General features: G+C 43.4%; 1 protein-coding gene across 3 annotated transcripts in view; it reads left to right on the forward strand.

Annotated features, from left to right (window-relative positions):
* Positions 1 to 14,937, forward strand: part of HERC3 (HECT and RLD domain containing E3 ubiquitin protein ligase 3) — a 667,675-nt gene extending 652,738 nt beyond the window's left edge. For all 3 annotated transcript variants that reach the window (XM_086961614.1, XM_086961616.1, XM_086961615.1), the window contains exon 26: positions 14,314 to 14,937. In XM_086961614.1, coding sequence (XP_086817740.1) covers positions 14,314 to 14,522 — 209 coding nt within the window. In that variant the 3' untranslated portion in view covers positions 14,523 to 14,937. The remainder of the gene's footprint in view (positions 1 to 14,313) is intronic.
* The last annotated feature ends 10,171 nt before the right edge of the window (positions 14,938 to 25,108 follow it).

The raw sequence follows: 25,108 nt of genomic DNA on the forward strand, positions 1-25,108 counted from the left end.
TCAACCATACAGATTCAACCATACTCAACAAACAGTCAGGTTTAGCCTACCCGAATCTCACCAGAATCCAAAATATTCAAAGTTTTGCACAAATTCCAACTGTTGACTATAACAGTCAAAAGTTATTAAAGTCCTGGGCTTGATGCCATCCTGCATTTGCGATAGTACCACATGCTCTGCTGCACATGCGTCCGCTGCAAGAATGTCTTTCATGCCAGTGGTCACAATCACAGGGTCACTGATAGGATCTAGTGTTCTGGAGCCCTTTTCTCGACCCTGGTCCCTAGATCATTCTTACTGCGGATACATCCCTTAGAAGATGGGATGCCCACCTACATCATCAACAGTCCTGGGTCTTTGGGAACCCAAACACCTGGATCTCCATATCAATTACTTTGAGATACAAGCTGTTCACTTGGCATTGAAAGTATTTCTATGCCACCTCACAGGGAAAGTTGTCTTGGTCCGCACGGACAACATGACAAGCATGTTCTATTTACAGAAACGAGGGAAATACGTCACAAGATTCACTTCTAGCCAAACACCTTCCTGGAAAGGACAACCAGATTGCTGACCTCCTCAACAGGATGCGGCAAAAAGTTTACGAATGGGAACTCCACCCTCGGGTCCGTCTCCCATACTCTCACTGGTTGGGGCTTCCACAGAGAGACCTCTTTGCAACCACAGAAAACTCAAAATGCCCTAACTTCACCTCCAGGTTACCACACCCTCAGTCTAAGGGCAATGCTATATGGTTGAACTGGTCCGGGATATTTGTCTACACTTTTTCACCTCTCCCTCTTCTTCCATTTGTGTTTCAGAGGCTCATGCAACCGTATCTCACCCTCGTCTTGGTAGCACCCACTTGGGCTCGCCGACCATGGTTCACAACACTACTAGAACTATCAGTAGTTCCCCACGAAAAGCTTCATCTCTACCCGGATCTTCTCACTCAGAACCATGGAGAAATACGACACTCAAACCCAAAGGAACTCAACCTTGCAATTTGGCTCCTTAAGTCATAGAATTTGGTTATTTAAATCTCCCATCAGAATGTATGACCATTTTTAAAGAAGCTTGTGGGCCAACAACTAAAAAACGTGTTATCCAGCAAAATGGAAACGGTTTGTTTTCTACAGTCATAACAAAAACAAGAATTCCCTTGACACAACTGTACAAAACATTGTCTGCTACCTTCTTCATTTCCAGACCTCTGTCCTTGCTTATACATCCATGTGTCTACATTTGGCTCAGATTTGCTGCCTCCTTGCAAAATAGGCAACAATTATCTTTGTTCAAAGTGCCAATTATTAAGGCATTCATACTATAGAATTAGCATATATTTTCACTAAACTACAAAAGACAGGAGAAAGCACTCTTCATCGTTGAGTGTCAGTAGGACAGTCCTGTATTATTAAACTGACCATAAAACATCTAAAACAATCAATTGTACATCTCATTTGCATAGCCACACCTAAGGTATGTGATTTCTGAACGGATGTAGCCAGATAAGTTGTATGATGCGTGCTGATTTCTTTTGCACGCTGTTCGGACAGAAATGTCCCCCGCATGGTAAACTGGTATGAACCCTTGCCCTGAGTGACCCAAATACATGTGAAACTGGTCTACTGACTTCTTTAGTTGGCCCAGCTGATGCACTCATCTAGCTTGTGTGCTTAGGCCTAGGGCTGTTCATGGTAATTCCATGGCCCAACACCTGTTTTCTGACCTGGAGTTGTGAACCCACAAAGCTTCCTTTCTATATTGACATAGGTCCTATGGTTCATGCCATGGTTGTTGTCATGAAGCGGTGGTTGCAGCATAACAATTCTTGAAGATTAATGGTGCTGAACTTCCATGTTAAGAATGATAGTGGTGCCCACTTATCTTATATTTGTAAAGCTTATATGTAACACCCAAACCTTTGTGCTGATATCTCGTGAGCATCCCAAATTTGTGTATGGATGGTAGCAAGTTTCAAAATAATCCCTGGAACCAAGGGGATGCATTTTGGCTTGCCCCTGGTTTAACATGCCAAAGGTGAACGATGGGATACACCTCTCCCAGACAGTGGTAGTGTATTGTGTGCATTCCTGGAGCTGAATGGGGAAGCTCCAGACATTGAGGTTTGGAAGGATGAAGACAGGGCAATCCTTAGAAATTCTATTAAGGCTGCTTAGCAGTGGATTGCTAACTGGTCCTTCCTGTTCTCTGACTTATGGTTAATGCAGAGGAGTGAGGGTAAGCAGAATGTGTTATTAAGGGTGTGGAAGTTTCTAGGAAGGGCCTGCCCTTTTGTCTTTCCTTGATTGATACTTCAGGACAGCTTATGGCTGCCAGGTGCTGAGTCTTCATACTTCAATGTGCCTGTGTTTTGGATGCTCCTTATTGGAGCCATCATCATCGCCACCTGCTGTGATAGCCATCACTGTGCAAAAAAGACTGTCTGTACTGCGCTACCAAGTGAACTTTGAAAAGGAGCCACCAAAAATGGTTCCTGGACTTCAGACAGTCTTCTGGAAAATGAGTTTAAAGGTGGCACACTAACTATCCCACTTTGTTCCAGTTGCAAGTTCTTCTTGACCAAGGAAGGGAGTGCTCAGCAGAATACTTTAGAGCTGCTGTAATTCAGGGCTGGTATCTAACAGCCAGTCAAGTCAAGTCCAGGCAAGCCAGTCTATCAGAGGTGAGGGTGCATCACCTGATGCCTGTGCAACTTGCAACAGAGCTGTGGGTCTGCTTAGCTTTCAGAAACCTACCTACCTACCTACCTACCTGCCTGCCTGCTCGCTCAAAGAAGCCAAGTAATTTCGTGGGCCTGCAGTAGGAGAGACTGTCCAGGAGGAGAAACCCAACCATGCGCCCAGCATGTGGAGCACTCCGAACAGCTGAATTGCACCTGGAGCTAATCAGCGCTGACCCAAGACCCATAACAAGATGGAGTTGCGTAGTTGAGATGCTGGGATCAGTAGGTGGAGTATGGATACTGTCCTAAGTGCATGTGATTAAAAGCCATTTAAGGCATGTCTGAATCTGAAAGCAAAGACTTTGAAAGAACAAGTTGTACTACTTCGAATCTAGCACTAGATAACAGAAAAGTTCACACAATGTTTATATGCAACACAATAAGCTGCAAAGTAGTTATTAGTAAGTAACAGTTTCCTTATTATCCTATAATGTTACCGCATATAATGTGGAAGTGTTTTTGATTGATAAGCCTGTGACAAAGTCATATCAGACAGTCTCACATCTCAATGGCCATAAATTTTCTTTGGTTCTCACCCATGTTAATTTATGTGCAAATGCATTGTCTGTGTGGGGTAGAATGTATTTGGTCAAGAGATAGGGATTGAGGCAAGGCAAGAGAGATTTGGGTAAGTGAGACTGTTAGGAGAGACAGCAACTATCTCGCCTCACGCTCAAGATCAAACATATTTGATATAGACTTCTAGCTGCAGATTCCTTACCTTTAAGATTTTTCGTGGGTAGTATCCCTGCGTGCAGGTAGATGGCGTTGATCGGCTCCGCGTGGTGTCATTGGCGTAGCTTTCTTTGGAATTGACTTCCGTGGCACCCATATAGATGCCACCCAGGTACTCTGATATCAGTTCTTTTCTTATTGCGCCAGCCAGCACTGTTCCGGAAAGAGCTACACCTCTGTTATTTTTTGACTGAATTTTTTCGATGATTTGTCAACTGTTTTGGGGGTATTACCTCCTGGTGTGTCGAGATTTCATCTTTATAAGACAGGGTTTGAGCCTTGCGGTGCCTGTCACCGACAGACCTGCACCTCATCTGTCTGTGGTGCCTGGAGCACGACCACGACACTAAGTCTCGCCCCGATCGCATGACCGTGGCCCCGGAGGCTTTGCGATAGCAGCCCCTGAAGCTGCTAGTGGCCGGGCACGCGACTCTGCCGAAAGCGAGGTGTTGGTTATGGGGAAGGTCCCAGGATCGCTTGCGGATCACAAAGTTGTCTTTGTCATTTTCGAAGTCCTCTGGACACTCGGGCACAAGAAAAAGAGAAAGAAATTGAAGCCCTCTTCAATTTCTCGTCTGTTACCGACGAATCAAGGGAGCATTGCCACTCGAGGCATGGTTCTTCGGAGTTTACAATATCCATCTTTTCTTGGTAGCTTGGTGGCCTGCATAAGTGACAAGTATAAAGCATTCTGTGTTTTCCAGACTGTTGGACATAGACTACAGAGGTCTTCAATAAACAAGACAATTAGTGAGGTAATCTTGGTTTTCGTGATTAGTTAACAGTTGCCATTCTCAGTTCGTTTTTAGTGGGACATGCAGTACACTGAGATTGGTGTTTATTTTCACAGTTCTGTCGTAATTCTATTGTTGAAAAGTGAAATTTGGCTGCTACAGCATCCAGTGAGTTTGCCATCGGTATATATGATGGTCGAGTTTATACGTTTTTATCGCGTGCCTGTGGTTTTTTAAACTTTGGACACTGCGTACTGATAACCACGGGTTGGTTTGTGGTTTTCTAGCATGATTTTGTTGACTATTTCTTCATCACCTACCATTATCGTGCTTTCCTGTTGACTTGCCTTGACAGCCACATTTTTTCTGGTTACACTTTTACAGATTAAATCTACCTCTTCATTTGCATGTTTAACTTCTTACGTGAATTCTCTGTTCTTGCCATGTGTAGGCATATATAGGTGGCACTGGCTCTTTGGCCTTTTCTGAACGTTATTGTGCTTGTTAAATAATTCCTTAAAGCATCAGCAATGTATTATATGATGGTTTGTTCGTCTTTTTACAGTGGCCCCTGAAGTAGGGATGAATTAAGTCCCAAAATGCATTGGGCTGGGCTGGGCACTTCTCCCGAAAATGCATCAGGTTATCTTGTTATTTGCAAGAAGCAAATCACTATGCATAAAAATTGTTGTTTGATTTATTGTTTACCAATTTTCTCTGATGACAATTCAATAGTAGACCAGATACTGTCATACATTTGATTCAATTTCCGTTGGTTGTTATATAGATGTTTTTGTTAAAGAATGTGAAGAGTTTGCTTTTTGATTACATTTTGTGAATAGTTGATTCTATTTATCCCGCTGTACACCCAGTATACTGGTGAACATTCACCTGCACCTGGATAGCACGCACTAATACTTGAATAGTTAGGGGACTTAAGGAATAAATGCATTCAATGGCTGAGGTCCAATAAACCTTTGCCCCTACATATGTCTGGAGAAATTCTATCTGTTAGAAGGGGCCAGTGGATTGGAAAGGGCGCAAAAACAATAGCAGGGGATGTAATTGCAATTAACTTTAGAGATACTTCGGCAGTTACCCATATATGCAATTCCCCCTCGATGTCTTCACAAACCAACATATTTCCCCTACCCCTATCATATTTCTATCCCTTGTATGGTAATCATGGAATCCCATACACGTATACAAACAGGGCACGAGTAAATATGGCCCCACCCCCCATGCAGCATCATAGGGTAGAAAACTGGCAGGCAAACGGGCAGGCACCTTGGCACGCACCATCGTTCTACGACCCAATAGCTCAAATGCATGCACATTGGAATAGGTTCTGCACTCTGGAAGATGTCGATTGACTCCAACAAAAAAGGGAACTTAACTCAAGCATAGGGAATGTTAGTCCCATGGAAAGCAGGCAAAAACCAGCCTACCTGCCCCCCACCATTACAACAGACCTAGGTAGTGTACCTATCGTATATATGGATGAACACCCACTAGGGAAGAGTAATGACTATACAAATCCCGGTCAGTTGACCGTGTATGGGGAAGATTCTGCCCCAAATGAAATGGGCTCCACAGTGACATTGGGAGAGATTCCAGTCAGCAACTCCATGATAGCCAGCAACCAAAAAGAGGAGGTTGATCAAGGCATAAAAATCCTATCATGGAACATAGCGGGGATTGCATCCAAATATAATGTGAAGGAGTGGAGAGAGTTCATAACCAATTTCCACATCATTTGTCTACAGGAAACCTGGACTGTTGACCACAGTCAATTTCCACTAGACGGGTTTAAAAGTTTTGGAGTCCCTGCAACAAATGCATCATCTGGGAGAGCTATGGGTGGACTACTCATATATGTGGACCTTCACATCCAGGGGCGCTGGTCAGATCTAAAATGTGCCTCTAGAAACATACAAGCAATCGGCTTTTCACATAAAGGACTAAAAATTACCCTGATAAACTGGTATAACTCAGTGGGCTCACAGAATAAAAATAAAGCTCTGAAAGAATTGGATGAATACCTTAAAAATCTATCTTCATCTAATCCTGCTAAGGGCGTACCATACACGATTCTAGTAGGGGACTTCAATTGTCACCTTTGTGAAAAACTAAGACCCATAAACAAGGATTGGTCAAGGTGCACGGAGGAAAAGGGGCCTCATTTTGCCCACACTGTTGAAGGAAAGGAGATGGAAAACTTCACCAAGAAGTATGATCTAGTGCCCACAATGGACCTGATCAAGATAGATAACAAGAAGGAACCCAATCCAACATTTAAAGGAAGAGGTTGTCACTCCTATATAGACTTCATTTTGGTGTCCCCAACTCTCAAAAAATGGATTACAAATTGTGACATAATTTTGAGTCCCTTCAGCGACCATAATCCACTGAAGTTGAACACTACATGCATGAATCTCAGCCTAAGAGTGGGCGGACCGGAAGCCCTGGAACAGGTAACCGCACAGGGGAGAAGGCTCAAATGGGCAAAGATAGATGGGGACAAATTCTATCGGGATCTAGTGAAGAAGGGACAAGCACATTTAAAGATTTGTCTAGATGAAAATGTGACAGGCCCAACTGTAGTAAGTGCATTTGAAGAAATTGCCAAACTTATAAACAATCTATTGAAAACCTCACCACGAACAGGACCTAAACAGCCGTTAATGCCACGCTGGTTTGACCATGACTGCACCAAGGCACTAAAAGAGCTAAAAAAAAGCCTTACCGAACAACCGAAAGATAAAGCCAAGATCGCGGGGAAGAGAGCTATTTATAAAAAAGCCCTGAAAACTCGTAAAAACTCTCTACAATATCGAGCATGGGAGGATTTAAGGGAAGCGGCAGAGCGTAGAGATATGTCGGCTTACTGGAAAATTATTAATGAACCTTGCTTTAAAGACCCGAGAGGGCCGGACATAATAAATATCATACTTCCTGAACAATGGCGGAATCATTTCTGTGGTCTTTACAACCATATGGGGGCCACACTGCAAGAAAAAGGGTCAAAACCACCAACAACCAAATGTTTATCGTTCACACTAAAAGAAATAAAATCAGCCATTCAAGGGCTTTCCAAGAATAAAGCCCCTGGTCCCGATGGCATTCCCCCTGACCTCTACCTGAGCAATATAGAGTTGTGGGCTCCTGTCCTTACCAGGGTATTGAACGAGGCAGTTGTGGCAGGACTGCCCCGCTCATGGTCCTCTGCAACCATTGTCCCCATCTATAAAAAAGGCAGTCGGGACGACCCCCAATGTTATCGTCCCATTTCATTGATAGACGTTACGGCAAAAATCATGGGACGCGCCATTTTAAATCGTCTGCAAGTTTGGGCAGAGGACCATCACATTTTAACTGATGTACAGTATGGATTCAGGGAAGGGAGATCCACAACAGACCAATGCTTAAATCTATATTTACTTACCGCTAAATATACCATTGCAGCCAACGGAACCATATATATGGGTTTTATGGATCTCTCAGCTGCCTTCGATCGTGTAAATAGACAGAAATTATGGGCCCTGATGATCTTGATGGGGGTGGATTATGAAATAGTAGACATTTTAAAGGCTCTGCACTGGGAGACCACGGCCACAGTCCGTTACAGCAACGAAGGGATGAAGACCGAACCGTTCCCTTGCACAAGTGGAGTGCGGCAGGGCTGCATTTTAGCGCCGTTTTTATTTTCTTTATACATAAACAATCTGGACAAAAGCCTCATGGAACTAGAAGTGGACTGCCCTAAGATCGGCCAGCGCTCAGTACCAGTCCTCCTTTATGCGGACGACGCTGTGCTGCTAGCCCGAACGCCACTGGGACTCCAAAAACTTATTAATGGGTTCGTAAATTTTATGAATTCTTTGGACCTTTCAGCCAACCTGGATAAATCTTTCATCATGACCACAGGCCGGAATGCAAAAAATAACTTCTCGTACAGTATAGGTAGTCATAAGATGGGAGTAGTTAAGACATTTTCCTACCTTGGCGTCCTCTTCGACGAGAAACTAGAATTTAAAAATCTGGCCGAAAAGCATGCATCCAAATTGGTGGCCTCTACGGGTGCTATAATGGCATATGGAAGGAGGCTTGGTAGGTGGTCACCGGAACAGATACTAAACTTATACAAAGCTGTATCCTGCGCGAAAGTGTCATATGGAGCAGAAGTGTGGGGCTGCAAAATTAATCACATACAACAAATACAAACGGAGGAAAATAAATTTTTCAAAAGACTACTCAAGGTCCCTCGGAGTACCCCGGCACATATAACCCATCTGGAACTGGGAGAACCCTATATCGAGGATAAAATCAAGATTCGACCTCTCATGGCCTGGATCAGGATATGGACAAACCCAGAAGCCAGCTTTAGTAGACAGATAATTATGGACTGTCTAAACCGGGACAAATGGGAACAAATCACGTGGTTAAAATACGTTAGGGATACCCTGGTCCGCATTGGCTGCAAAAACATGTTCACTGACCCAGAGCAGCTGACCACACAGAACAAAACATTGCTTAAAAATTCTTTTGAAGCATGGTCAACTAATAGGAGGGCGCTCACTGAAAACAAAAAACCCTCGGTAGCGGCTCATGGACCAGTGGTAACCACAAATTTTAAAATGGAACCATATTTGGCTGTACTGTACAATGCGCAGGAAAGATTTTACATGACCAGGTTTCGTTTGAATTTATTACATCATTTATTGGCAAGTCCTGCTGGTTACACATCTACGGTAGAGGCGAAGGGCTCCTGCGGCTGCGACTCTAGGTCTCCGCAGGACACCCTTCACTTTGTTTTATTATGCCCCCGCTTTTCAGAACCTAGAAAGAAGTTTTTAGTAAGGATCTTGAAAAACCGAAAATTTATGCACGCCAAAGATGCCATTTTATTTTTGCAAAAGGCACCAGATCCTCATACTTTGTTAAGTGTTATTAGCTTTATTAAATCTGCTATAAAATTGAGGAACATGAGGGAAATATCTGTAGACTCCACTTGAACGCAGACGGAAATCCCCATTACCTGAAAATGACAAACTGTACCTTTTTGTAGATATATATGAAATTTTTAATAATTTTTTAACTGTTTTTATATAAATTGTATGTATGTATTTGCTATGCACTTTAATGGTATCTTTTTAAGTACCGAATAAAGGAATTTGAATTTGAATTTACTTGAATAGTTCATTATTCTTTTGACATGATACGAGTGCGCAGACTATCATTTTATTTTATTTTCTTCGGAGCCGGAGCCTGGGTGGACTCTCCACCTCCCTGACTTTCCATGAGCCAGAGCAACTGCTGCCCAACTTAAAGAGTTTTATGAGGCCATGTGCCTGATTTATGGCCAGCCTGAACCCCATTGTCGCGCCTGTGGGGTGGAAGGGGGGGTAGGGGGCATCTGGTTCGGCTCCAGTGGGCCCCCAGAGATCTACTCCTGGAGCCAAACCAATGCCAGTCGTACCATCTCGACCTTCCCCAGCGCCGGACCGGAGACCAATGCTCCCTGCACTGCTCACTAGCAGCACCATACCCATTGTGATCCCATACTCCAACACAGAGCTGACTCCGACGCCAGCAGGAACCACGCTTCCTTGATCTGAGCCCTTTTCCCGTGGGCTAGGACTCAGGTAGGAACGGGAGGGGTCGCTGGACCCTGAAAAATACTAGCCATACATAGAAGACCCTAAAATGGACTGGACTGAGGAACTGGGTAAAGACAGTAGACTGGATACTCCCCAAGTTACTGATTTGTTTTCTCCCCCTACCATGGCTACAGAGGAGGGAGCCTCGTACACAATTGTGTTGAAGTGGGTCCTCAGTGCCAGTCAAGACCATCATCTTGACAGGTGCTGCAACAGGAGTCTCCTCATCGAAACCCCTACTGCCGATCAATGATGCCCTCACTGATGTCCTGTTGGGTACATGGTCCAAACCCAACACAGGAGCTCCTGTAAATAGGATAATCACCTGTTACCATTGCCCTGCGCCAGGAGACCCAAACTTCCTCACCTAGCACCCTACCCTGAAGAACTTGGTGGTCCAAGCCTCGTCTTTCCAGGGAGCATTCCCTGCCACTCTCCTGGACAGGGAATCCAAAAGGCTGGACTCTTTGCGGAAGAAAATGTTTTCTTCTGCCAGTCTAGCATTACGGTGTGAGAACACTGCATGTCTTTTGAGCCATTACTCCCACACACTGTAGGACCCAGTTACGCAAGTGCTACTGCAGGACCCTGAAGAGACCCAGGCCGAACTCTCTCAGGCTGTTGCCGACGGGAGAGGGACCTCAAAATTCACAATTCGTTGTGGATTGGACACAACTGACTCATTGGGCAGATCGGTGTCATCAACCGTGGCCCTGAGGCAGCACACCTGGTTAAGGACGATTGGCTTTTCGGGGGATGTCTAAGATTCCCTTATGGACATGCCCTTTGATGGCACCCGCCTCTTCGGAGACAAGGTAGACTCGACGCTGGAGTGCTTTAAGGACTTGCAGGCTACGGCCAAGTACTTGAGCCTCTCGGCTGCCCACGTCATCCCCCAGTCTGTCTTTCTCTCCTTTCGTATCTACAGAAGGGGCTTCCAAATGAGCCAATACCCTTCCAGCCACCAAGCCGCACATGCTCCCTATCCTCTGCGTGTACGAGGGAGAAGTACCCACAGACCTTGTGGGTCAGGTAGTTAGCGGTCTGGTCCGTCCATCACCCACTCAGCAGTTGCAGCCTCCAAGACTTCCTAGGCTGCCTCTTCACCACCATGAGCATCCAGTTGGTGGCAGGATTCACCATCAACTGCCCCATAACATCGTACAGGTGGGTTTTGCTGATTGTCCTAAGGGGCTACTTTCTCCCCTTTGAGACTACTCCTCCTTCCACAGCACCATCTCAAGGCCGGCTGATGGAAGATCATTTGTCCTTGCTCCACGAGGAAGCCATGGTTCGCTTGGCCAAGGAAGCCATAGATAGTGTTGCTGCCACTTTCTGGTCCCCAAAAGAACAAGGGCCTTTGTCCTCTTCCAGCCCTACCTTTGAGCCCTCAATTTCTTCCTCAAAACTTCAAGATGCTCATGCTAGCTCAGTACTTGGCTGCCCTGGACCTAGGAGACTGGATGGTAGGGTTGAACTTGCAGAGGGCCTATTTTCATATTCCCAACCTGCCTTCCCACTGGCGCACACTGTGGTTAAGGTAGGCCACAAGCCTTTTCAGTTCACTGTGCTCCCCTTTGGCCTTATTAGATCCCCTCTGGTGTTCACCAAGGTGATGGCAGTGGTTGCAGCTCGTCTGCGGAGATCAGGGCAGCCTGCCTTCCCCCATCACAACGACTGGATGTCGAAGATGGGCTCGCCCCAGGTTGTCATCTCCCACCTCCTGACTACGGCATTCGCTGGGGTTTACTACCAATGTGCCGAAGTCACACATGACTCCCACTCAGATGCTCCCTTTCATCAGACCTGTCCTGGACACAGTGCAGTTTCTGGTATATCCTCCCGAGATATTCAGGCTATGATGACTCTGAGGCTGCTGGGTTTCATTGCCTCCTGAATCCTGTTGGGGACACATGCCAGATGCCATATGCAGGCTCTGCAATGGGACCTGAAGTTCCAGTGGGCACAGCTTCAAGGTAATCTCTCCAAAGTGGTCCAGATCTCAGAGGGAACTGCAAAAGATCTGCAGTGGTGGCTAAGCAACCATGATTGGGTCTGAAGCAGACCTTTCTCCCTTCCGCAACCACAACTGACAGGCCATCTGGGAGAGCTGGAGATCTGAAGACTCTGGTCTCCCGCAGAATCCAGACTCTATTGAAAGCCTTTCTATCCTCCTTCAAAGGGAGGCTAGTGCTGGTGTTCACGGACAACACCACCGCCATGTGGTACTGCAATAAACAGGGCGGGGTGGTGTCTTGGACCCTTGCCAAGAGGCCCTGCATCTCTGAACATGGCTGTAACAGCAGGGCATATCCCTGGTGGTTCAACACCTGGCCGGTTCGCTGAACGCCAAGGCGGATAAACCCATCTGTCGATGCCTAGGGTTTCACAAATGGAGTCTCCATCTGGAGGTGGCGCAAGGTTGCTTTTAACATTGGGGAGAACCTTGTTTAGATCTGTTACCCTCTGTCGAGAACGTGCAATGTCAGCACTTTTGCATGCTGGAGTTTCCTACAGTACTTCCTAGTCTAAAATTAGTCTGCGGCCCTCCTCCTGGGATGGTATTGCTTATCTATTCAAAGGTAAGGATCTGTGGCTAGAAGTCTCTAGCTGACGAACAAGTTACTTACATTCAGTAATGCCTTATTTGGTAGAGACTATATTAAACCATAGATTCCCTACCAACCCACTGATCCTTCAGGCTCTGCCGACAGATTTCTAGGGATTAAGGCTTATCCATTTCAGGGTCCTAGTTTTGGACTCACCCGTGTCAGTGCGCTTCATGGTTCCTCACTTCTGCCGTGGAAAGTCGTGAAAAGTAATTGAGGTCAGCGTGCCCTGGTGGAGTTTATATAGGTGGTGCAGATGACGACTCAGAGCTGATCGACCACACCTACGAGCACGCTAGGGTACTGCTCACAAAAAGTCTTCTAGATTCAGTATGACGCCTGGGAAAATTCTGTGGTAAGGAATCTACGACTAGATATAGTCTATAACAGATGAGGCATTCCCGAAGGTAAGTAACTTGTTCATTTTGTGGGTTGCAATACATTACATGTGTTGCCAATGTGCCTCGCTCTTCCCATGCCTTAATCATCTTGTAGACACTCACAATTGTTACTTCATTCATGTGTTCCCTCTAGGGATGTGCAGTATTCCAAAAACCTAGTTTCTGATCCGGGGAGTATTGTGACTGGATAGTGGTGGGCTACTAGGCAAGGCATGGCTGTCTGACTGTTGTTTCTGTGTTCATGTGTCTTTATTTTAAACATCATGTGATGCTTTGCCCTAGCACCTCCCAAACCTACTCATCAGATCCTTTTTGTGTTTACTTGTGCTTTCGTGTTACTACTGTCTGACTTGGTTCCTCCGCCACCTCCCTCTCTCAATGTGGAATCTTTGCTTGCACCGGATGCCCCTCCTCTTCCATCTGGTATCACAATACCCCCTGACTTTTCCTTATATGGCCAAATAGATTTCCTGATCTTCGGAATGTTGATTGGCTTGCAGTTGTTGCAGACTTACTTTACACCTAAAGTTATATAGGGACTACAACATCTTGTTACTAAGAGAAGTCCACTAGGCACTGAAAGGAGCCATTGTTTCTATGTAACAGGCATGGCTGCTGTGTATTAACATTCTTTTATCTTCCATTTTGTGTCACTTGGCTTCATGTTAGGGACCGAAACGTCGTCGACCTCACAACCTTGTGCTATTTATATGTTTGTGGCCTAACTATTGATTGTATTTTGGCAACACTAGCGTGTTATGCCTGAGCTTTGAAGCTTCTTCTCCCGTTGGAAACGGTCCTACTTTTCATGTTTTCTTTAACTTTGATGTAAATAAATTTATGAATCCCATTGGGATTTCTATGACATACATATCATTGTATATCTGTGTTCATTACTGCCTCTGATTTATGTTGTGAGGGATCATTGTTCCTGTATAAATACTTGCACTCTAGGTATGTCTCTTCCAGTTTACTGGGGTCCCCTTGTTTCTTGTTAATATAGTTCTCCTGGGCGGCACTTCTGGAGGTGTATTCTATAGATTGTAACTAATACTAACATATTTATTTGAATTGTGAGAAAATGAGTGAAGAGGCAAATGGGATTCTGTGGAATGCAGCCTGTAGGTATGAAGGCCCTCCGACCTCACAACGAAAAGCTCACTTTCTAGATAGACAGGGAAAAGGGGTGGTGTGCAGGTCAGTCGGTCATGCTATTTATTGTCCCATACCATCAGTGTGCATCTCTGCATATAATGCGATTCTGGATCATATGTTAATTGGGGGCTTATAAGTAATGTTATTGAATGGCTCCATTGTTTCCAGTGTGAAATAAAACACAGTTTGGTACCCAAAAAAAGATTAAAGCTTACAACTGCTTCTTTTCTCTCTTTTGTTTGCCTTCCATATGTTTGACCGACGACCCACCAGTATTTTTGACTGGCAGTGACCGCATACCAATATATGGCATGTCCAGTTTACGCATCATTATCCAGTCAACCTCATGTGGGGAGGACTACTTGCCGGTAGCGCACACCTGTTATAACCTGCTGGACCTGCCTCAGTACAGAAGCAGAGAAACGATGAAAGCCCAGCTGACGAGGGCCATTGACCACTGCGAAGGCTTCAGCTTAGTCTGAGGCGCCGTGCGTTTACCCTTCACCTATAACACGCACTTTACCACCTTTGTACAGACTTCAGTGTTGTATACATAAAGGATAACTGCATTGATTTTTATTTTTGTAATTTAATGAATCAAAATGTTAAAAAAATATATAATCCAGATGTACCCTTTTGAAGTTTAGCAGTAAAAAAAGGAAACAAAGTCTTAGGTTATTTTTAATGCATTGAACAAAGAAACAGCTCAGTCTTATTTGAGTGCTGAACAGTAATTTTCATCTGGATGTTTTGAGCCATGCTGGTCCAGAAAACCTCTATGTAATGAACTGCATTTCTTAAGGTTATTTTGCCCAACATGTGGGTTTATTGTAACTATTATAGTACTTTACTAGAACTCTTGCTAGGTGAAAAATAATAGCCATTTGTTAAGCTCTTCAGGGAAGCGGTTTTCTTACTTCAGTAATACATGACCTTTTGACCCTCTTCCTTTCACCTTTACTTTCTCTTTCAGAGGACAACCGACAATCCCTTGCTCCCTATGCAAATGATTTTACAAAATGTCTATTTCATAGCTTAAATAGGCTGTGCATACTTCTGCTACCTGATGGTGAGATTTATGATACTGATCAAAAAGATTGAAAAGTATCTGTGGCTATCAACAGAGGGATTGGATTAACTCTAAGCAGACCTGTGGTGACATCAACTAGAACCCCCAATATCCTCCCAGGTTAGATGCCATATCTGCTCAGCATGGAATTAATGGATTATTATTCTTGATAAGTTAGCGCTTTATATTTCATGGTTAAGACTTGTCTGGGCTCAACTTAGTGGTGTGACTATGGTGATCCACATTTGTGGCATATTCATTAATGTTTTTAAACTTTAGAACATCTCAACCTATCCTGATGACTTTTTATAAAGAGAATGTTTATTCTCAAAACTGTTGAGAAATGTTTATCTTTCTCTCTTTAAAACACATATGCTGTAGAAAGAGTGACCAGATCATAGAGAAGTAAGGTGTATATATATATATATATATATATATATATATATATATATATATATATATATATATATTTTCCAAAGCAATTTGAAATAAAACATACCTCAGGTGAGGAAGTTTTTTCCTTGATGGATTAAAGAGCTTAATCAAAACCTAGAAGAGTGCGGTGTTTTATTTCAAATTGCTTTGGAAAGTCTTAACGAGTCTTGTCCTTGACTCGGCACCGGCACCAGCTGAATGGTCGCTCCTCCTCCAGCAAGGGACATTTGCTTGAACATATATATATATATATATATATATATATATATATATATATATATATATATATATATATATATATATATATATATATATATATATATATATATATATATATATATATATATTATGTATGTATGTATACACCCACATACACGCCTATTTCTTTATGGAAGATAGCCTTGTCTAGGAGAAGACTTCAGACCTGCAAACAAATGGCTGAACAAGGAAACTATGCTAGAGCAAAATCCAGTCTACCAAAATCTGCAAAAAAGAGGAATAGGTATTCCCAGTCGACCTGCAGGGTACATGTTTTTACCTTAAATGAAAAGATATAAAGGAGACTTGTTGAAGCATCACTGGTGCCAGAAATCACAGGTTTGGAGCGAGACAAAGCTAGCTCGAGCATTTACAACACAACTACCTCTCACCTTCTGGTGCCAAGGAAAGAGCATGCTGAAGGGAGTAATGTTCCAGAAACAATAACCTTTTCAGTCGGTCAAAACAGGCCCTTCAGTGATGGAAAGCTCAAATGGCTCAACTGGTGATTAAAGGAGCCAAATAACAGAAACCGAGAGAAAGGGACGTCATTGGACTTCAGCGAACTGTAAATGAGTGTGCCTGAATCATCCTTTAAGTCTTTTTCCCTTAATTACATCAGAGAAAGTTATGGTGTGGACACATGCCTTTACTGGCAAGTACTCAACAGGCAGTCATGAAAGAGATCCTGGACCCTTGAAAAAGTCTACAAAATTCTGCTTCTGCTATTGGCTTTTTTAGTCGGACCTCATGGGTACGTAGAATGCAAAAGTTAATGCCTTAATCTGTTCTTGCTCAGAAAAATCCTGAATTCATCATCAAAGACCTGCTGTCCGAAACCTAACTCCTGGCTGACCCTACACTTTTCTTTAGACCTTCACCCTTTCATTCTCAACCTTAACGAATTAAGGGAAAAATTATCTTGATTGCCCTGGCATCACCTTGCTAGTGGTGCATTCGGGGCTTCTTTCTCATGTCAGAAAGACCAAATGATAGATTGCCTTGTGGGCGAAATCGCCTGTCTATCACAGCTCTTAGCTGTTTAGCCCCTGAGTGCATGACAAATGATCATTTCAGTTGACAGGCAGGTCAAGTGGGCAGTCGCTGTAGTGTGGGTGATACAGATGAACAGGACTAACATGAAGTGACCTCATGACCCAAAACAGAGATTGAATGTGTTGTGCCTAGTTAGTAGGCAATCGGATGGCTAGCCGATTTGCTTAATAACTGAAAAATTGCCACCGGGACCTTCATTTGAATACTGAGGGGTTTGCCATTGGTTTCACTTACCACATAGTATACAGATTATCTGCAGGTGCATTTTACAGTAGACATGAAGCTTTGAGAGTTTGCCAAGGCTAATAAGAATCTTAACAAAAACAAGGCATATCCATGTTGGCTTCTCTGGTTATTTATATCGCAGATGTTTCCAGTCTGGGTTCTGCCAGTGAGTTACTTGAAAATCTACAGGGTGTGTGAATGCCCAAGATCCATGATCTGTCTCCCTGACCTGATCATCATTTAAAAGTGTTTTCCTTAATGAGGATTGAAAGGTTGCAGATCACTGTGACTTGGATGTTATGATTCTACCTGCCATCTCAAAGAATGCATGTTGTCATATCCTTTGCTGTAAAACCCTCTTCAAGGACGCCTATGCTTTATCAAGAATCTAGATTATGGACTGGTACAGTCTGATGATAATTTACTTCATGAAGATAGCACCCTATCATGTTGTTCATTTCCCCTATGGGAACAGGGCAAGCCCTCCCACCCACCATTTTCTTTTACGGCAGTATCCTTTGAATCCTCAAATACTGCAACAGCCTTAGTTTCTGTGTCCCTATTCTCTTGTGAGGACCACCTCTTGTCAATCTTTACCACAATGAAGTCCAGCTATATGAATAAGTTCTATGAACCCACATCATATTTGAGGTTAAGCAAGTAATTTCCAATTTGGGACATAAGCCCTACAGATGTGTTCCCTGCAGTACTGAGGAAGACATTGAATCCTTTTGAGGCGTCCCCTTCAATTATTTCTGTCTTTGCTGTCCCTATCTCAATTGTATTATGTCATTTATGTTTATTCAAATTATTTTAAAAGACTGAAGCAGCTTCCACCATGTCTTGGGTTTTATCTTCACAACTAATTGGCCTGAAAACAAAAAGTGCAAAATTCGGAATTCTGCAAGAAATAATTAGCATTGTTCTGAAGTTCATTCCCACCGCTTATCTCACAGTGAGAACAACCAAGTCACTCATGGAAATGGTGACCTACTATGTGTTTCCGGTTCCCCTGACATGCTTAAACACGCTAAAACTGAAAGTCTGTCTAGACAGTAGCAAACTTTGACAATCAAGGCCCTCTTTATTAGGTACAGCACTGTTTTGTATTGGTGTAAAACATGCTCAAAGGGAAGCCATTGATGCAGTGATATCTGGTAATCACCTTTGTGACAGATACATCTGACTGAATAAGAAGCATGCATTGCAAAAGCGCAAATGCACTCAAGGAGACACTACAGCTGATACACCTCCATGTAAGTAGGTGAACTCAAAGCAGTAGCATTCTATGTAGTACTGTTGTCGCAGAACCAGGGACGTCAGGACCACAAGACTCTTTTGGCTTTTGGACTCACAACCTAGAGGAACATCAAGTTAAGGTTTATCTCTGATCACATTGCCCATTGGCTCTATTTATAACACTTGGCTGAAAGATCATTCCCTACAAGTCAGGAATCTTCACAGAAAGACACAACAACAGCACACTTTGAAACTAGCTTATTGGTTGTAGCTATTAAGCGCCAACATTGTGTTTTATCCTGGCCTTAGTGGCTTCTTTTTTTAATTCTTATGCTTGTCAATATGGTCAGATGGGCCAAGCATCACAATTCTACCTCTTCAGATATTGTGCCTGTACATATTAACCTTTTTTGTATATTACCCCTTGCTACTCAAAGCAAACCATGAAAAGCACTAACAAACCCTGTGGTGCAACAGAAGGTATTTTCCTATAACACCTTCCCAGGCAGGAGGCAAAGGGCGCAGACAAAAGGTGCTGCTTTTAATGAAAAACAGGTGACCAAATGTGCAGAGCATGGCATCTAACATGACCGCAGCCCCCCCTCTGTCCTCAGGTGGTGCTGTTTGAGATATTCCCTCTGATGATATTCACTGATTGGTTTTGGACCTCACTACTAGCCACCAGAAAGGATCAGAAAACATAAATGTGTGACAGATAACAAGCTGCACAAATTATGTTACTGGTAACTTACCCATAAACTATTTTTGCAGCTTGTTATTGGTGTGTAACGTCTTCTAGTGTGTCCTACTGTCTTTTTTAAAGTATTTATCTTGCCCCAATCCTGAAAAAAAACTCTAAATGTGAAATGCTGCACATGTGCTTAGCATGTAATGAAAGGGCAAGTCGTATACACCTATATGTTTGGCACACTGTCTTACATTAAGTTTTTAATTGTTAAACACATTAACAGCCATTTGCATCTCCCCAGACAAATGTTACTTGGTATTATGAGAACATTGGTGGTTGTATGTTCTTTGGTAGACTCAGTAAAGGATCCAAAACACTGTCTGTTAACCCCTTGGCTGCGGCGGTAATTCCGCCGCGGCGCTGGGGGGGAGCGCGGCGCCGCCATGCTCGTGACGGAACCACACCCTCATGAGCCAGGGGCGAGCTGTGCTCATGATGGCGTGGTTCAGTCACGACTCCGCCCACTCACTAATTCACCAGCACAGGCGGGGAATCAGTGCTGTGTGGGCGGAGCGGCCGCAGCCTGACGGAACCACGCCGTCATGAGCACATGGCGGCCGTGGCTCATGATGGCGTGGTTCCATCATGAGCAGGGAAGGGGTTACACATTAGAAGATGAAGGTACCAGGAACTGACGTCTGCCCTACCTTTGTGGCAGAATGGATTGTTGGATGTTAATTTGAATCCCTGTGAAGGCATGGTCTATCCTGCTGGCCCCAGAGCGAGACTGATGACTCCTTTGTGCCTCCTTCTGCCATAACTATCCTTATCTCATACAAATGATTATTGAATGCAATAATAATAAGGAAGACGTTTTAAGTGTGCCTCACACATTTATCAGAAAATCTGATTCCCATTATGTTTAGTGTTGACAACTAAAATCCTTGGGCGCCTATTTATGAAAAAAGTCATGCACTGCAACGCAGCACCTTGCTGCACTGCGTGACAGGGAAAGGGCAGGAATGTACATTATTTAAGGCACTATGGCGCATTCCTGCCTTTTCTTTTGGCCTCACGCTCTCTTGGCAACCTAGCGCCAACACAGGCACCGTGGTGCAAGGGTGCCTGTGTTGCATGCAGGATTGTTTTTGTGCAGGAAGTGACACCTTCCTTTTCAAAAACAATTTAGAGGCATTTTCCTCTTTCTATGTGTGCTGCATTCTGCAGCACACATAGAAAGAGGAAGTAATGAGGAGAAATAAAGATGGAAAGGGTATATTTTTGGTGCATTCCCAGGTTTGCCAGTTCTGGTATATCTGGAACTGCGTCAAAACCCATGGCAGTTGCGTGGGAACACCCTTGCAATCCCCATGAAGAGCCTTGCCAGGCCAGAGTAAGGCAACAAAGGGATTTGCGCTGCTTTGCCTTACTACAGATTTATGGAGCCACTCCGGGCATCGCAAAGTGGCCTTGCATGGCTTCATAAATCTGGCTTACTGGTTGTGTCGCTCCTGCACCACGTTGCATGATGAAAGAGCAATGCAAACCACCTCGCGAATAGGCTCCTTAATTCAAGGATAGACATACAATTGCAGTATCACAACTGTTTTCAATGTGCTCCCACCTCCAGACGCTCACTCCCCACACTGCTTTACTTTTCATTATTATTTCCCAGCCCCGCTGCTCCTTCCAGTTGGATGATTTTGTTTGTCACGTTGATGAGCTGGCAGAACAACGGAAGAAAATGTCACAGAGCTTAGCCTAGTTTACTCCTTCCTCAAAGCATGTCTTGGTTTGAGCAAAATTGCAGCGACACTGTCCCTTTACATTAGTACACCCCAAAGTCATTTTTCAAGCATTTATTTGAAGACTATCCAAGTGTCAACATTACTTTAATTTCAGTGCAGTTTAATGTCATTTACTTGTTCATTTCTAGGTGCCTGAAGAAGTTTGCTACAGCAGAATTTAAATTGTTTACAGTTCAAATGTGCATTTGCTTAATGTTGTGGTGTGACTTGGGGATGACCCCATCTCCATATTATTAATATCATGTGTTTTTAATTTTTTTCGATAGACAACAAAAGTAATAATGCTTGGCTGCTCCTCCTGATAATTTGGAGTATTATTATTCAGTTCTAATTGAGAAAGCTTACTACAGGCATACAAATAAAATCCCTGCTGCTGGAGGAGACAGTAGGGTAATGCTAGGAGCCTGAAAGTAAGTGATGCCATATCACTACATCAATTTAGAGGACCAAAAACCTAGGCCATGTAGTTCCTTAATGTGAGAGGGCCGAAGTGCTCAGAGGGGAATAAGAAAGGTGAGGGTGGACATTGAGCTGTCCAGGTTAGAGATTACAGTATCAAACATGCATACCCCCGACTGGTCCAGAGGTGCAGATATCTTTTTGGCACCACTTATCAGATTTATTATTCCCTTATGCGCGACCGCATGCTGCAGAAATCACCTATTTATAACAAAGTATGCTCGAGGTGAAAGGTTTTAAGACCAAAGGGGACTATGCTTTCTGCTTCAAAAACTGAAACTAACTACATCCACCCTCTACAGATTCAGTCTCTAAACTGTCCAAGAATATGAACTCTCACTGCAAAGTATCATGGCACAAATGTGCAACAAGCTCAGGGGATTTTAAGTCCTGATTATGGCTGGACCCATTACAATTTTTTTTATAGTAGTAAAACTAATTTTGCCTGGCCTGCAGCCTCTGTCTTTCTTTCCTTTCACATGTTACTGCCCAGCATTGCAGTCCTACCCATATTGTTGCCTTGTAGCACCTTAAAGAATGGCGCAGGACTGCGCCCAAGGCCGGGACAGGAATTGAGAGACCGTATGTGTAGCGTGTGAAGAAAAAAAGCACACTACAAACTGGGTGGAGAATATATTGATAACTCCTGCGTCTGTCGGTGGCTCTGTCTGCAGCACAAGTACGGTACACCGATAAAGGGGTGCTCCCATTTATCATGTCTTGCATTATTGATATTCATCTTGGAAATAAAAAAGTTAAACACCACCCGTTTATATCAAGAAGGGAAAACAGGTTATGTTTTGTGATGAAGTACATTTTTTAAAAGCACACTGATTGGTAACCTGGTGATTTTATCATTTTCTGTATAATCAGACATACTCAAAGGCAAATATGCAGTTCTATCAGACTTTTTATTTTATATATGTACATAGTTGAGTGATTAAATAAAAGTGATGTTTTAACGTTAGATCTGGGCTTTTTATTCCACTTATAAGAATAAGATATTGCACATTTTTAGATGTTTTCATTTTACTAAATGATTAGTCTTCCATTAGCCAAGACCTTTTGATTTTACCAAAATATATGTATAGTATATGCTTCTAGGCAGCCCTGTTTATGCATTTGGACTGTTATTGTATCATTCATGTTTGTTTCCACCCACTACAGCATACAACACGGGGCAGTGACACATCCCACTTTGGTCATTGGCTAACTTCTCCAAGTGACATAATTTCACCCTTTCACAAGCAGCACATCTGCACGCAAAGTAGTTTCCTTAAGGGCTAGGAAATACTATAGCAATGTGTGTCTTTTGAGGCAAAAACATATTTTGGCTTTTAGCGGGTGTTTTATTTTTTAGATTGATGAGACTGGCCCAACAAGTTTTTGCAAAACCTATAGCATTGACAAAATCAAAAAGGTTGAAGCCAATTCCAGACCTTTACCAGTGCTTGATTCTTTTGTTTCAAATGCCCTCTATATATGGTTTATGAAGGCAGATCTTTGACACATCTTTAGTGTTTTGATTTTCTTAATCATTTTTCTATTTCAAAATGTAGCCTCCAAATCAAAAGCCTTTTTTCTGTGCCTATAATTTCAACATTTCCTACAGATCATACCTCAAGCTCAAACACCTCCTGTAGAAGCAGGCACTCGGACTGAGCTTCTATTCCGATTCAGGGGATCAGCCTGGTTCTAGCTATCCATCTTGTAACTGCATTGACCAACCCTTGGGAGAGGAGTTGGCCTAACGGCTAGGGTGGTCAACCTTGAATCCGGGGAACTGGGTTTGAGTCTCGGCAATGACGCTGAACATCCTGTGATTCTGGGCAAATCACTTAGGGACATATTGTCAATAACAGCGTTAAAAATTATTCACCGGTTTAGCGGCAGAAAACTGCAGTTGAAGTGGCGATAATGGGCTTGATAGTATGCCCTTGAGAATTCCAATAGAAGTCCATGTTCTGATGTGAACATGGGCTTCTATGGGAATTCTCCAGGGTGTATTATCAAGCCCATTATTGTCGCTTTAGCAGCAGTTTTCCGCCACTAAACCGGCGATAATTTTAACGCCGTCCTTGATAATATGGCAGTTAATCTCCCCATGCCTATTAAAAATGAATGTGTCCTCATGTAATGCAACTGGTGCTATGTAAAGCGTTCTGATACCCGATTCTTGTCAAGTTCACACTATATAAAAGTCAGTAAAAAAAAACCTACCATTTAGTAAAGTGCTGAATGGACCGCTCCTACTCTTTTTCAATTTAGTATAGACTGAAAACACACCTCTTTAGAGGACATTGCAACACAATAAATAGTCCCTCTCCCCTCTAAGAGACAATCATTCCCCTCACCACCTCCTAGATCCCCTCTCTAATTGTATGCCTGTCTTTTATCTGCACAGTGCTCCACTGCCGTTTAGCTGTGCTTGTGCTTTATGAACAAACATCAAAACATACATACACACGTGTATATATATTAAGGCCGTTCGCCGTGGAAATGCGTCTGGGTTCTTGTTGGAATAAAATCTTTCTATGCCAAATTTTCACGGAGTCGGTGCCTTTCTATGGATGTTGCCAGGATTGGAAATATATACACACACACACTCACTGAACAAACCAAAGGTTTAAGGAAACTTTTGTAAGGTGTTTAAATGAGATAAAAATTAATGTTTAAAAGCCACAAAAAACACTGAAATTCACCAGTTATATCTTCCTGAGCTAACTGTACCTTGTGCAGCTTATGACCTCACTCATTGCACCATTCATAACATGCTGCTGGAACTGGTACTTTCTGGTTGGCTGAGGTGGTGCCCAAGCCAGGCAGAACCCACCACTCCTGTCAGGGTTCGGTGATTACACTCGCTGTATAACCTGCACTCACTCTTGGGTAGGTTGACACTGAGCAGTCAACCTTATTTCATAGTCAGTTTGTAAAGCAATGGCACAGGACTTTCACACAATAAATATACTGAGTGTCACAAAAGAGACTCCACACATGGTGTATATAAATAAAGATTGGATTCAGCACGCACATTAATTAACACAATATGAACATCATGTATTTCTGGGCATACATCACACTAATATTGCTAGCAGAACTAGGCCCAATTGTGTTAAAATGACATCAGTAATATTCACACTTGGGAAAAATCCTATTTTAGCCCAGCACGCTTATGCTGTGCAATATGTTGTCAGAACGGGGTCCACCCTGGCAAATAACACAATTAAAATTCAGACATTTCTAGGGTGAACCCCCAGATCACAACAATGTCAGGAATGTGTACATACAAGAATTTATAACACTTTTCAGCAGCATCATGTGCCAAGGCTGCACTGGTAAAACCAATGCCAAAACAGAGTATTTGTTAGGTCATGAAATAAACAAGTAAAACGACTCTGCTGCACAGTGCAACTAACAGCAGACTGTTCTCATGCAGCCCACACGCACACAGCACTGTAATGTGGTGCAAAGGTATCGGCAAGTCTCTATGAAGCACACTCGCACAGCACCGTAACGTGGTGCAAATGATATCCGGCAGGTCAATTGATAAAATGTGAATGTGGGCTCTATGGCACAATCCCTCACAATCCTCTCAGTTACACTCCTACACCCCCGCCTCCCCCACCAACGTTGCCCCTAGGTTACAGTCAAAAACACCCACCCTTTACTATACTGGTTTAAGGTCTGAGTCACACTTAGTTACTCCAGCCTTCTTCTCTGTGCCCCTGACTTTCAGGGTAACCTGGCAACCAATGCCAAATGGGTTGGCCACCACTTGGGAAGTTCACCCACTTTATGCGGAGCAAAAAACGGGCTAGAGGCTGCCCC

This window comes from Lissotriton vulgaris, chromosome 3_1 (genome assembly GCF_964263255.1).
Source record: "Lissotriton vulgaris chromosome 3_1, aLisVul1.2, whole genome shotgun sequence".
Classification (NCBI taxonomy): domain Eukaryota; kingdom Metazoa; phylum Chordata; class Amphibia; order Caudata; family Salamandridae; genus Lissotriton; species Lissotriton vulgaris.